The sequence below is a fragment of the Cornus florida genome, unplaced genomic scaffold (assembly GCF_030987335.1).
Source record: "Cornus florida cultivar Cherokee Brave unplaced genomic scaffold, ASM3098733v1 CherokeeBrave_3.0.0_Hap2_Chr07, whole genome shotgun sequence".
Lineage (NCBI taxonomy): Eukaryota > Viridiplantae > Streptophyta > Magnoliopsida > Cornales > Cornaceae > Cornus > Cornus florida.
In genome coordinates, this window is record NW_026775577.1 from 17,050,153 (window position 1) to 17,066,145 (window position 15,993).

The 15,993-nt window shown below is 35.8% G+C and overlaps 1 protein-coding gene across 1 annotated transcript; it reads right to left on the bottom strand.

Moving 5' to 3' along the window:
• Positions 1–921: 921 nt before the first annotated feature.
• Positions 922–3,816, bottom strand: LOC132316328 (extensin-like). Its single transcript, XM_059814822.1, has 2 exons — positions 2,994–3,816; positions 922–1,046 (listed from the first exon to the last, which is right to left on the bottom strand). Exons 1-2 carry the CDS (start codon positions 3,814–3,816, stop codon positions 922–924), a joined length of 948 nt encoding a protein of 315 aa, XP_059670805.1.
• Positions 3,817–15,993: the final 12,177 nt, after the last annotated feature.

A 15,993-nucleotide genomic window follows, 5' to 3' on the forward strand; every position in this document is an offset into this window, starting at 1 on the left:
GTACAGTATAATCAAATTTCTTTTTTTAAGAATAAGATTATTAGATTAGAAGTTAGAGGTATGAAAGCTCGAAACCAAGCTCCCAAAAACAAGGGAAATAACCCAACCGACAGGTTGCCAACTCAATCTTTTAAGCAAAGTATTTATCAGCCAACTTCTCATGCTCTATTTTTAAACTTGCAACTAGTTACTTTTTATTGACGTCTATGTGGATTTCCTTTTCAAATCTCTCTGTCCCCATTTCCAAATGAACCGTGAGGCCATTTACTAAAGTTTTATGACATTAATTTTTCTCTACTTTTTCCTAAAAGTCCTGAACAAATTAACATAATCAATGAGAAACTATTGCAGTAAAAAAAAATGTTGACTTGTGTTATTTGGGAACCACAAGTTTTTATGCAGTCACCTATTAAATATACAATTATAAAAGTTAAAGTTGTGTCTGTGCCTTTTTATCACTGAAAATATTTTTTGAAGTCAATAGTACTTGATTTGTCTAATTAGTTATATCACTTCTTTTTTTTTTTTTTTTTTTTCATTAAATTTAAAATAAAATAAAATAAATAAATAACAAAAAGAGTGATGCATGCCAGACAAATGACCTGTCACCAAAATTATAGGCCCATTTTATGTTCTCTCTTGTGGAATCAATAAATTGAGATAGAAGCTTATAGATTAGAAACCCATCGTATTTCATCCTATCAAAGAAGTTGACGGATCATGACTCCTGATTTTCAACAACACATATATACATGTGTTTAGACGTGATCATATAAGTAGTGTACATGTAGCTGATCAATGATGCAAATGTACCTAATTATTTATAACTTATTTAACGTTTGACATTATATTGGCCCGTATAGACTCCTGAATATGAATTTATATTGATTCATTTATTTTCTATAGGCTGACTTTATCAAACTACCCCATTAACCCGTCCTTCTGCTTCTCAACGCCACAGTTGCCCTCATTTTTTCCTGTAAGCAAAATCCTAACCTGAGTGTACATCTCAATTCGATTCTTTCTGTTTGGTTTCCCAGAAAATGCTGGAAAACAAAAAGGGTATCAAATTTCTGAATTTTTTGAGGCTTACAAGGTGAATTGGTTGTTGTAGGTATGGAAGCTGCATATCGGACGGGGAAGAACGGTGTGGGTGTGGCGTGAATGGGGGTTATGAAGCCGGAGCTAGTGATGAAGTCGATTGTGCCGGTTGTTATGGCGAGTGTGTTGGGTATTTATGGTTTGATTATTGCTGTTATCATCCGGATTAACCCTAAGGCCAAATCTTATTTTACCTGTTCGATGTTTATGCTCGGACCATGATATGCCGTAATCTTTTTTCAAGGTCTGATGTAGTTACACGCTCAATCGGTCAATTTTGTCCGAGTCCGTTACACCAATACTGCGACTATAAATCATGATGGTTGGAATAACAATTGAATTGTTGGTGATACTGGTGTTAGGTTGTGTCTAGCTGCACATATTTTCCTTTTCTATCTATTTTCCTTTTTCTTTTTTAGTTATAATCTGTTTGAAATCAAAAGAATGTTGTTTTTTTTTTTTTTTTAAATGAAATTTGAGGGCGATATGGTGCGTACACACTTTTTCATGTTTAAGTAATCAGGTGGACTAATTTCAAATACTCCGAATTCGTTTCAATTTTTTTTTTTCCTTTCTTTGATTTAAGGGACTAATTAGTAAATTGACTACCAGGTGTTATGGTGCGTGCACACTTTTTCATGTTTTAAGTAATCAGGTGGACTAATTTAAAATAGTACGAATTCGTTTCATTTTTTTTTTTTTTTTCTTTCTTTGATTTAAGGGACTAATTAGTAAATTGACTACTAAATTCCCCTACTAAAACCTATTGCGGGAGAAAATACCAACATGATTTATATTAAGAGAAAAAATTTCACCATAGCTTAAAATTAAATTGTCGTTATCGGGTGCTTCAAGATCTGACCAAACCAAAAGTTATTCTTTTTAAAGTTGGGGCTACTTTGCTTACTTAAGATGGTACACTCGGATACTTTCGGACTAGGCACTTGGCATGACATTGAATTAAGGATTAGATTTAACTCTGATACCAACTGTAAAGAGCCAAGTATTTCGCGATTCAACAAAAAAATTTAAGTTATTAAATAGGAGATTAACATTCAACCCATACGTACCAAGTTTCACTTGTAACACGTAGACCTAAATATCATTTTCCATATCTAGTGGTAATTGTTTGACAAAGCTATTGGAGACAGGATGTTCTGCCACAAATCCTCAATCTTTAACTGAAACGAAAAATAACCAAAAACTGTGACAAGTTAGAAAATTAAATTTAAACTCGGCTCGGGTCGGATAATTTTATTACTTTATTTGTCGTATGAAATATTTCAGTATTACAAAAAACTTATTAAGAATGTGTTCACAGTCTACACAAGTAAATATTGGCCCATTTAAAACCTAAGCTCAATAGTCGACTCATTTTCTTGTTAAAAAAAAATAATAATAAAACAAAAAACAGATAGAATCACAAGTCGAAGTACTATGAATTGTTCCGTTCTCTATTATTTTTTCCAATCGCATTTTTTTATTGTTCTATGATGAAGATTTGATAACCTCCAAAATTCAAATTATTAGACATTGGTTCTATTGTGAGGACATTAAAAAAATCACATGATGGGTTGAAGTTATCATTTGGACTTACCTTCAATCTAGCCCACTTTGAAACATGGGCTGATTAGTTAAAGAACCTAATTCCACTACAAAATATGGTGGACCAACCCAAATTACTCAATTGACTAATCAGGCACACTTGAAAACTAGATTAGTAAGTAGTAATAATCATTTTAAATATATATATATACACATCTACGTATACAGGAGTTTAATCCACATTGGATTGGATGAGTGAAGAAATTTATTGAAATAAGGTTCCCAATGGCTGAGAATAATAGGTTTATTTGATAGGACCCATGGTCCTTCAGGTAGGATTTGATTGCATTGGCCAATTGAGGAGAAATGAAATTCATAGATCCCCTTTTCAGAGCTTGTGACCTTTAGGAGTCCCTTCTCTTTCCAAAGATCAGTGGCCAATTCTTTTACCATTCCAAAGGGGAGGTTTTTGTGAACAAAGTACCCAAGGAGGCTGGTTTTAAGGAGGTTCAGTCCAGCGAGTTCAATGTCATGTGGTGGTGAGATGGTGGTTTTGGAGGCTTCTGGGATATGGATAAATTGCAGTGGAGAGCGAGGAGGAGGTGGTTTAGTAACAATGGATGCCCAGGTTGTGTTATTCTTAGTGTTGGTGACTGGTATGGTTGAGGTTGAAATAGTTTTAGGTAATGGTATGGTTGAGTCTGGACTGTTATGGTTGAGAACTGGCAAGGTTAATATTGGGTTGTAATTAGGGACCTGCAGTGTATGGGATGGTAACTGAGTGGCTATGTCAGCAGTGTTTGGTCCACGGGGTAGAGTAGGGTTTGGGGGTGAGGCTAGAGGAGGGTCATGTGGTGTATGGAATGGTTCATGTAGAGTGCTATTTTTGTCATCAATGAACTTGGGTTGTGATCTGCACTTGGGTGTGGTTGAGAAAGCAACTTTTTTGAGGGGTTTAGCTGGATAGGGTGGTGGATGGGGAAATGCTAGTCTGCTAGAGTGTCCTAGATTATGTGGAGATGGTTTTTTGAGTATTGAGACAGGAGGACGAGAGAGAGAAGTGGCGAGATGATTATGGCCATGGTTGGTGGATGGTGGCAAGAATGGAGGTTTGAGGTGGTTGGGTTGGGGATTCCGGTAGGAGGGTCTACTTGTTTTGGAAGCTCTCATGGTGCTGCTGACTGTTCTTCTTGCATAATTTTGAGGTATTCCCAATTGAGTTGATTCTATTTGGTCATATGTTTTTTTCGATAATTATTTTTTAAAAAAAAAATTCGATAATTTATTTGGTCATATGTTTATTGTTTTCTTTTTTTTTTTTTTTAATTTTTAATTTTTTTTTTTTTCTACAAGTTCTTAACATACTGAAATTGCTGAAATTGAATTGTGTAATGCAGCTACTTGCGTACTGCTTATTGGTGGTGCTGACAAATGGATTTATTTATTTATTTTGAGCTTTATGTCATCTTGAATTACCATGATGGTGTTTGTGCAGCAGTTTTCTGTTTCCACCTTCTTATATTGAAAGTTGGCCCAAGAATTTATGCTTTATCCAATTTAGTTTGATTATTCAAATAAAAAAAGTAAATAATGACTGATTAGTCAATGGAAAGGATAAGAACCTGTATTTATCATATGATTAGCCACTGGACCTAGCATTTAAGCTTGTATAAGTAGAAAAAAGAGTTTAGGAGTTCGTAGCAACAATTTTCTTGTCATGTGTAAAAGCCATTGTGTTGTATGATATAAACTTGTTTTAGTTGTGCTATCTCACAATTATAAATTGTTTAAAGAGTTTGAAAATTTTGCAATGTATCTCATTTTGATGATCTAAAAAATTTAATAAATTTAGTATTATCTTTTTCAAATTAATCTAAAAGCAGAATCATGATCATGATGTGTCTACATGACCAGAAGAGCTTCCACTCCCATAAACCACTATCTATCTACCCTTTGACTATTGAGATGTGAAGAATTTAGATGCCGATGTTCTTTCTCATTTCAAATATTAACCATGCCCCAACCAAAATTTTATTTAAATAAAATGGAAACACCAAATATTAGTACTCATAACCAACGTCACCAACCCTATCCTTCTCGCTTCACTTTCTTGTGCTCTTGTGGTTGTTCAGCAGCAGCAGCAGCCGCCACCTGGTTGAACCCGAAAACCAACTGTTTCACTCCATTAAGTTCCTTCTTGAGATCGAGTATCAGAAACTCGTGTCTTGACCTGATATTGGAGATTGCTAACCTGATGTTGGAGATCCCTAATGATCAGGCTCGCACTACCAAAATTCTGATTCGGATTCGGATTTAGCTTTGTATCTCCAAAACGATTGGCTTCGTTAAATTCATTCCTATACAGTAGTAATCTATAGTAGAATTTGAGGAAATTTTCAGATTGGACTGCTGGAGAAAACGAATCATATTTACAACCCTCAATGCATTCATCTCGTTCAAGAAGGAGCTTGCACAAATCACATGGACCACGCTGCATGCTACCACCGTTACCTAGCTTTGTATCTTCGAACTGCATCTTTCTCTTTCTTTCTTTCTTTCTTTTTCCTTTTAAAAGAAAATAAATATCACATCCTATCATTAACCAATAGATACAAGATGGAATTGATGTAAACAATTAATAAGAGACTGATGGAACAAAAAGATTAAATCCATATTTTTGTTAACAAATTTAATTTACAAAAACACACTAAATTAAAAATAATAATAAATCAAATTAATCACACAAATCTTGCTAGAAAAATTCCAAACGTCAAAATCTTTTATATAACTGTTTGTATAATGCACATATATATATATATATATATATATTTGTATATCTATCTATATATATGTGCATATATACATGTTGATATTAGTTGTACACGTAGGCGCGCAAAAAGTTACACAATTGCGGAATTGGCCCGCGTGCATAGGAATGGAAAACCTAACCCATCCCGCCCCAATTGAAAAGCAAAAATAAAAAAAATAAAAAAAAAGGTCAGACAGAGATCTCTGAGAGAAGAAACTGATCTGTTTTTTTCTCAATAACCTCTTTCAGATCTCTTTTTCCCTCAAAAAAAATTGATCTGTTTGTTGCCGATCCACAAACAAAAACAGAAAGAAAATATATAGAGAGAGAGACATAAGAAAATATCTATATAGAGAGAGAGAATAGAGAAGCGCCAGGGAACTGTTAAGAAGAAGAAGAAGAGAGAGAGAGATTACCGGTGAAATCTGCCGCTGATTCAACAAGAAAGTTGGTTTCTTTCGGTATTTGGACTCCTTACAGAACCCCAATTTCGTATCCCTAACTTTGTGTTTGAGTTTTAGGTTTGGTGTGAGATGAGAGCTTCTTATAACCATAAAGATGTCATATCAGCGTTTTACCGCCTTAGCGTGCTACCTATATACCGTCAACCAGTTAAAACAATCAGTTCACATACACTCAAATAAGGAACTGTCCATCATCATCGATATTAACAGCCATATATAACTTAGTTCTTTTTTTGAACAAAGACACTATGAGAATTTCTGATCCAAACAAGCCCTTATAACATTTGAAAAGGCAAAATTGCCCTTCAATGTTTAATTATTTTTATGGTAAAATATCATAATTCATGAGAAGTCAAATTTGCCGTTATATATATATTCACTATTACATCAGTACCATCATATATATATATATATATATATATATATAACCAATCTCAAAGCCTCCTTCATCCAGATCCGCCACCGCCCATCCAGATTCGCCACCGTCACCATCTTGATCCGTCATCTCCTCTGCGTCTTGATCCGCTGTCATCGCTGCCGCCTCATGATTCGCCGCCATCTTGATCCGCCATCGTCGTCACCACTGCGTCTTGATCCACCGCCGTTGCCGCTTCATGATCAACAACAGCCGTCGTCGCTGCTTCATAATCAACAACAGCGATCGCCGCCCTTCTAAACCACAGCCGTCGCCGTCGCTGCCCTTCTCAATAGCCGCCGTCTCTCCGACGCCAACAACAGCCGCCGTCTTTCCGAAGCCAACAACAGCTGTTGCCTCTCCCCAACAACCACAGCCGCCGCCACCACCATCGCACCGACGCCAACAACAGCCATCGCCGCCTCTCCTTTACAACCACAGCCGCTGACATCGCATCGACCCTAACCCACCATCAAACAAAAGCTTGTGATCCAACCGTGATTCCCGACGACGGCGACGGCCAATGGAAGCTTCGACGAAGGCGACCATCATACTAGACAACGTTGACAGCTAGAGAAATTCCCGACAACGACCCGATGCCGAGGCTCCACTACTCCGGCGAACTGATGCTAACCCACCACCAAACAAAAGCTTGTGATCCAACAGTGATTCCCGACGATGACGACGACCAGTGGAAGCTTTGACGAAGGCGACCATCATACCAGACAACGTTGACTGCTAGAGAAATTCCCGACAACGACCCGATGCCGAGGCTCCACTGCTCCGGCGAGAAAAACGATGATGGCGGTGGTGGTTCAACTAATCACAATCTATATGCATATATATATATATGTGTGTGTATGTGTAGGAAGAAGATAGATTACAGTAATTTGGGGGAGTGGATTTGGGAAAGAAGATGGATTACGGGTTATAAATACACAATATATGTTCGTATATTATACAGAGAGATTAGGAGTTGATCTTTGCAACTTTATTTCGAGCACCATGGTGGTGGCGGCGGCGGCGGCTATGGTAGGGCTGTGAAATGGTGGTAGTGGGTGTGAACTGGTATGAGTATAGTTTCTAGGGTATTTTGGTCAATAAAAAATAGTTGTATTGGGTAAATTGGTAATTGAATGTGTCAAAGGACAATAATGTCAATTCACAACCATTGGGATGTCTTTGTTAATTTTATTAAATTTAAGGGGGTGTCTTTGTTCAAAAACGGCTAAGTTGTATATGGTTATCAATATGATAAATATCAGGGGGTGTCGTTGTAATTATCCCTTAAAATTAATATTCATTTCCTTTCTGAAATTTACTTACTCACTTCTTCAACAAACTATCGAATTATATATATACTCACTCTATCCATTTACCAAAATCCAAAATCGCTTTTTGATTGTTAAAATTATTTTATATATTTAAATTGTTTAGTTCTATGAATTTTTACTTTGTAAATTTAGATTTATGGAATATGGGGAATAAGTAATTTCTAATAAATATAAATTAAATTCAGTATAAATTTTTTTTTTTCAAATAATCTCTATAATAAATATAGATTCTATAAATCAAGAGACAAAGAAGAAAAATTACTCAAAATAATATGTCAAAAATTTAAAAAGGAAAGAAAAATGAGAAAATTTTGAAAGGGAAAAAGATTAGAGTTTGATTCAAAAAGGAAAATTTGACTTTTTTTAGAGGAAATTAAACGAATTTAAAGATTAAAAAAGAGAAGAAATACAAAAATTAAGATATAATTTTAGAAAATAAAAATTTTAAGGGGGACATTATATGAATTTTTTTATATATACATGTAAAAATTTATAAATTTAGTATATGTATTATAGCAAGCAAGACCATGCCAGCGTGCCCCTAGACACACTGGCTCCGCTCCTGAGAACAACCAAGTGAAGCAGGAAGCCGCACAACCACAATAGTACCAATAAGCACAACAATGAGTTAGGCATTTTACGTTTTAAGACCCAACTAGGTCATAGTTGTGTGCTTATTATGTTAAGAGTGCTAAATTAAAATACCTATCCTTTTATAATCATTATAATTCTTTTTTTTGAGGTACAGAAGTCTGCTTCTAATGGTATTCAAAAATTTTGCTTCAATTAGAGGCAAGGGGTTTCAATTTTCTTGGATCTGCCAAAGAAAGACTACCAACCATATACTGAAGTTCCTTTCCCTTCGTATTTGACAAACACCAGTCTAGGATTTACACTTTATTGATCTGGTTTTCCCTTATACCGTTTGTTTGTTTGCTTGTTATTATTATTATTATTATTTTTTACTCGTACTTGTAAGTTTATTCGCACATTTCTGTTCTTGTTTGATTCTTGAATAATAATTTTGTATGGCCAATGCAACTGAAGTGAGTGAAATAGACAAGGTATGGTTCGTTCAGATTATTATTATGCTGTCTTGTTCTTAGGCACAATAAGAGTGAATATATCTATTCATATTTGAATGATATTTTTTTCATTGTATTTGATATTTTACATATTTTGAGATGATTGTATTGTAATTAACGTTTTCCCCGACTTTGGACGAATTGAGTTTACATTGTTTATGAATTTTGGTTTAAAATCGACATACTCTTTGCAGTGACAAAATTCTACAATGTTGTATATCTTAAAGAGTTTTGATTTATATTTCTTCCACATACTCTTTGCAGTGACAAAATTCTACAATGTTGTTGGATCTAGATGTTTTAATTAAGGCCAACATGTTTTAATATCTTGTACTGCCAAAAGAAAATAACCATCGGAACTACCCTTACTAGGACCTAAATTACACAAAATAAAATAAAAAGGTATTTGTTAATTGTGACAGTAAATAAATATATAGTATAGATAACGAAAGTTTGTTGTCACAAATAAAAATATTTATAATAAATTACAAATTGATAAATGGGGCCATTTCAAGTGTGACAGATGGTGCCGTCACTTGGAAGATTATTTACAAAATAAAAACAAAAACACCAAGATTGCAAGGGTGCTTCCATTGTTAAGAAATATTTTTGTATTTTCTAGTAATGGATATTGATATAAAAATAGAGTTATGGTATAACAAAATTCAAATATAAAGGCCAAACATTGAGAAGTTAACGTATTGATGGAAATCAGGAAACTAACAAGTTCTTTTTCCTAATTGATGCAAAATAATAAAGCCAACCAAAGTTCAAATGGAAACACTAAAAAAAATGAAATTCAATTTGTGCTCTTGTTGCTGTCTCCATTGCTGAGGGGGTGCTGCTACAGAGTTTGAGGTTGAGGAATGAGCAACATGGTGGTTTCGGTGTTCCGGTGGTACAAATGATAGTATTGCTAGCCAATGCTGCCATTGCGGATCCTATATTTGAACTCGGTCTTGCCGTGCACCTTGTCTATAATAAGCTAGTTCTCATACTGCTCTGCCCGAAAATATGGCGTGAACACACAATCGTAGGTGCATTCTTGCCCAAGATACTTGCACGCAGCGCATGGACATCATGATGTCATTACTCATTCACATGAATCAATAGGATACACTTGCTTATGCATAGACTTGCCCATCAAAATTTTTTTTCGAAATTTCTACGAGTGTATCACACTCACTCACTGGCTTTCTTCATAGAAATAGGAAGCACTCAGTCTTCCTTTCTTGTAATTTATCCAATCTGCGGATTGAATCCGATCCGATCTGTTATTTCATGAATTTAATTCGTGGGCTAACGGATTGGTGGCGAATTTAAAATCTCTCAATCCGCGGATTGGATTAAGATTTATGCCTAATCCGATCCAATCCGTAGCCACCTCTAGTCCATCATGAACACCAAATCCGCAATGTTACACATCGGTCCTAGTTCCGACAACCAGTCAGACCTGCCTTTGCTCTTCATTCAACATATAGAGCAATTGCAGTTCAGCAACAGTAAGTAACTGAATAATAATAAGCATTCCGACACAGTCTAAGGATCACCGAAAATGGTGCAGATCCAGACGATGAAAGAGCCGTTGTTGCGACGTGGTGAAGGAGAGTCAAGAGACAGCACTCGGCAGAGCAGATCGGAAGAACTGAAGAAGAGAGGGGAGGCGGCTGCTTTTCTGATTTCTCATTTGCTATTATTTGAGTTCTTTCATCTTTGATTCTTTGGCTAGGTTAGGATGAAAAAGAAAAAAAAAATTGTCTGAGTAAAGTAACTAAAGTAGTAAAATTGGTCTGGAGGTGACTTTTTGGTGCAACTCCCAGAGTAAAGTAATTGTATTATATATATATATATATTCTACGGATTGTTCATGGATTTGGATTTGATTTTTGACGGGTTAATCTGTGAACTACGAATTCAAATTTTTTGAATCTGCCCTTGATTTGTTGGGTTAGCAATCCGATCCGTACGGATCAGATAGAATTCGCGGATTCGCGAATTTTTGTGCCCAGCCCTATGATGGACAATTCTAATTGTTTCTGGAATTCAGTAGCCATGGCCCGGTTCTCCTGGAGTGCTTTGTAATAGAAATTAGCCCGCCCATTGATGGGGATCCAAGATGGTAGCGTTTGCTAGAAATACAATGTCGTGTGTGATAGATGGTCGGTCTGAGGGACTGAGTTGGCTGAGGAATTTTCCGACCTCACTTACACCGTACACCTTGTGTACGTTTAGGAAGTTCTCATACTGCTCCGCCGGAAAATATGGAGCCAATACACAATACTACGTGCATTCTTGCCTCAGAAATTTACATGCAGCACATGGAGCACCCGCCACCCGACATCTTTTCTCCTTAATTAATTTTAATTCTGTGCAAAAATCTAAGAAAGAAAGTCAAAATGAGTACACAGAATCAAGCACTTATTTCTACCATAAATTAAGAAAGAGAAACGTAATAAAGCAATAAGTAAAATCAGATTAAAAGCAATAAAAGTACCTTTCTCTCCTTGGACTGAAACCCCCAAATTTCCTTGCCTAGTTAGCTTGCTTTTGGGACTATTTATAGAGAACTCCCCTTTCCTTTTTTGTCTTTTACGCATCATCGCGCGTGTGTCATAACGCCTATGGTACCCATATGGCTATATTGTGAACCAGTTACCTATAACCAGACGACACTTATTTTATTTTGACGCACAGGTCCTTAAGATTTTACCAGATATGGTCCTTTGACAAATAATACACTTCACCATTTTATCTTATAAGAACTTGTACTATCAAATCTTTATTTTGATTTGAATTGTTAAGAGAAAATTAAAATAAATAAACAAAAATAAGAAAATCCTACGAACAACCCTGTGGTGTCAAGCATCTTCCGAAACTATTAGAGCACACTTGACAAATAAAAGCAACTTAAAACAAACTTTTTTCCAAAAGAGTCTTCATTATCGTCTCTTTTGAATGCAGTCTTCATTATTGTCATAACTAATTTAAGTACGCAACAGCCTCAAAATGTGTTGGCATTGTTGATTTGATAGCATTATATTGTTATAAAGACGATGTAATATATGATAAGAGGGTGTTACATTTTTTAAACATATATGTTGCACTATTGTATACATGAATGTTCCATAGTTGTTGCATTTCCAATATAGTGTTCTGTATTTTCTATTTAAGTGACGCAAGATTCTATTTAAGTCAAATGTTCTCCTCCCTCCCTTTCTACTGCATTCGGGCCGTCATTTCGTTTGAAAAATGATGGGTTCGTGGACTGATGAGCCGTCACACGATCAATGTGGTGCAATGTTGGCTTTCCGTTAAATTTTGAACATTAGAGCAAAATGTGAGTCTGGTTGGTCATACCAGCTACTATGTAAATGGTGTCATCAATTAATTACATATCTTGTCACATGAGAAAAAAAATACATTTAATCCTATCATTACATGATTTAACCAGTCATATACTATATCATTAGTATTCTAGGAATATTAAAGTTTTTTTTTTTTTTTTTTTTTTAAATGAAAACTGAAATCAATACTATTTCAATTTAATTGCCGAGACCAAAGGTCTTGTAACCCAATGATATCTCCTGTACTTTTCAAAGTGAATAGTGAAGGTTCGGGTATTCAAATAAATAAAGTGGGTATGCGAGTAGTGTGTATGTGAATTTCTTGTCAATGACAAAAAAAAATAAAAAAATAAAAAAATAAAAATTGTTCGGTTGCCGAGGGAGATTTCTTCAATCTCAATTAATTCTAGACTCTAATAAGAATATATATATATTTTTTTTCAATCCAAAACCAAGAATACAACAACAAGAATCACTAGCAAACAACCAAAAAAAGAAAGAAAGCAAATAACAGAAGCAGCAGCCAAGCATCAACTAAGATAACAAGAAGCATCAACTGAAATAATAGTTCGGTTTATTTCGATGTACAATACTATTTTTGAAAAATATTTTTCTTTTTTAGGTAAAATATTCTTTTATTTTTATTTTATTGGTATTTGACAAATGTCTACGTTGAGATTGAGGTCGAGTCAATCGAACGGAGTATGTAAAATAACTTACTGAAAATTGATGAATAAGTTATTTTTGTTAAATTTTAATATTTTTTTTCTTTATAAATATTTTACAACAACCAAATACAAAAAAAAAAATATATATATATATATATATATATATATATATATATATATATATTTTACTTCCAAACAAATGAGCCTCAGGAAAAATAATAATAATAACATGTTGGTAAAACAGAGGAATCCCACACAGCCAGACCCAAAATAATGCATAAGAGCCTGACCAAGCAACCAAACTTGCATTTCCACATACTCATGAACATGCTGCAACTTGAAGGTTTAGACTCTAATAAGATTTAGCCCACACAATTCCGCCTCAATCTAGTGCGGTCAATTCAGTTATCCTATTTAAAATCAGGTTAATTTTGTAATTCAGGACTTTCAATAGCTAATTTTTATGAGTAGAAGCTGATGTAACATCAACGTTACTAATTAATACTGCCAACTACTACGTTTTCAGCCTCAACAAAGACAAGGCTCCAGGTCCAGATGGATTTAATGCCTTCTTCTTCTTCCAGAAAGCATGGAGTGTTATGGGTAGATCAGTCACTAATGCCATTTCTGAGTTTTTTTAGAAATGGGAAGCTAATCTCAGAAGCTAATAGCACCTATATTTCACTTGTTCCAAAGTGCCAGAATCCATCCTCTATGCATGATTACAGGCCAATATCTTGCTGTAATACAGTTTATAAGGGCATTGCTAAGATCCTAGCATCTAAGCTGCAAACCTCCCTCCCTCACATCATTGACCCCTCTCAAGGTGCATTCATTCAAGGGAGAAAAATCACTGACCCCATTCTATTAGCTCATGAGCTTCTTAGGGGGTACCACAAGGACTCTACTACAGCAAAGTGTGCAATCAAGATAGACTTGAGGAAGGCTTTTGATTCTGTGAAATGGGGATACATCACCTTATGCCTCACACTCCTCAACTACCCTACAAAATTCATCTTATTGATTCAGGCCTGTATCTCATCACCATCTTTCACAATATCACTGAATGGGGAGTTTCAGGGTTATTTCAAGGGCAAGAGAGGCCTGAGACAAGGTGACCCTATATCTCCATTTCTTTTTGTTATTGCAATGAACACTCTATCTTTAATCATCAACACATATGTTGGAAGAGCAAAAGCTTTCAAATACCATTGGAGGTGTGGAGAATTGAAGATTACACACCTTTCATATGCTGATGATTTATTGCTCTTATGTCATGGAGATATCACCTCAGTCTCTGTCCTAAAATGTGATTTGGATCACTTCTGCTCAATGTCTGGGCTTGAGGTGAATCTATCCAAAAGCAATGTCTTCCTCTCTGGAATTGGTCAACACACAGAATACAGCATCACCAACCTCCTTGGCATTAGTGTTGGTGCATTACCTGTTAAGTATCTTGGAGTTCCCTTAATCTCCACAAAACTTAAGGCCTCACACTGCAACATCCTGATTGAGAATATCACAAACAGAATTACTCACTGGTCCTCTAGATCATTGTCATATGCAGGAAGGCTCCAATTGATTAAAGCTGTCCTTATTTCTACCCAAATTTATTGGGCCAGCATATTTATCCTTCCAAAGGTTGTCCTCAATGAGCTGAACAAAATCATAAGATCATTTCTTTGGTCTGGACCAGAGATGAAGACCATAAAAGCTAAGGTGAATTGGGGTAAAGTGTGCAAGCCAAAGGAAATGGGTGGTTTGGATATTCCTAATCTAGAGATCTCAAATAAGGCTGGGATCCTAAGATCAATTTGGGACCTTCACAATGATGATAGCAACAGAATTTGGATTAGGTGGTGTAAAGCTTATCTCATTAAGTCAAAGAGTTTTTGGACTCTAAAGATTCCCCAGCCATGCTCATGGAGCTGGAGGAAGATCCTTCAACTGAGAGTTCCTGCAAGGCAAATTATGAAGCATAAGATTGGCAATGGTAGAGGCACATTTTTCTGGTGGGACAATTGGACTCCTGGAGGCCCTTTAAGCATTAGATTCCCAAGCCATATTCTTACGGATGGAGGGTTCAGCATTAATATCAAAGTGGAGAACTTTATTTCCAACTCAACTTGGTCATTCCCACAATGCATTGTATTAGTAATCCTAGAGCTCCTCTCTCTGCCATCACCAAATTCAGTAAGGAATGATAAAATGGTTTGGACAGCTTCATCTTCAGGAACTTACTCCCTCAAGTCCACTTCAGCCTTTTTAATGGGGCAACAGTCAAGAGTCCCTTGGCACAATCTTGTTTGGGAAAGTCCAGTGATCCCTCGTATGAAATTCAACCTATGGCTCGCAGTACAATCTAAGCTTCCCACATTGGATAGCAAATCCATGGCCCAGCATGAGAACACCTATGTCCTCTGTTGTGCTCAACCAAAAACACATGATCATTTGTTTTTTAACTGCTGTTTTGTCTCACCTCTATGGAGATTCATCAAGTAAAGAGCTCACTTCTACTCCTCAATTACAAACTGGATGACCTAATCCATTTTACTAGCAATAAATGGAAGAAGAACACTGCATCTAATTTGATTCACAAGATTTGTTTCTCCTTAATTGTCTACCATACATGGGAGGAACGCAATGAGAGAATTTTTAGAGGGAAGAAAGCTTCACAAAGATTGGTGCTCACCCGCATCTGCAACACCATCACTTCCATCCTGAAATTGGGCTGCTTGCAGAAACTTCATGCTTCAAATAGGATCCTTTGTGAATGGGATCTTTCACCCTCCTCAAGTCGCCCCCCTTCGAGACCTCCAGATTGATTCTCACTGGCAATGGCGCCGGACATTTTCTATCCTCACACCGGAGTGGATTGGGGTCGCTTTTAACGGTTAATTTTCTATTAATTGCAGTTACCAGTGCTAAATTGGATTATAGTTTTTAGTTTGGGCTGCCTTTTGGGCTTGTTTTGCTGCCTTTTGGGCTTGTTCTTGGCCTAAGGTCCTCCTTGTATCCTTAATTTCAATAAATAAATTCAGTTGCTTTATCTTCCAAAAAAAAAAAAAAAACTACTATGTTTTCTTCCGACTATTTCAAAAGATTCAATACTAAAGATGATAATCATAACTCCAACAATCTCCACCCCTCAAGGAGATGATTTCAACATATTTCTTGATTTCTCTCTCTATATATCTGAAATCATTCTGTATTCTATATTCATGTATT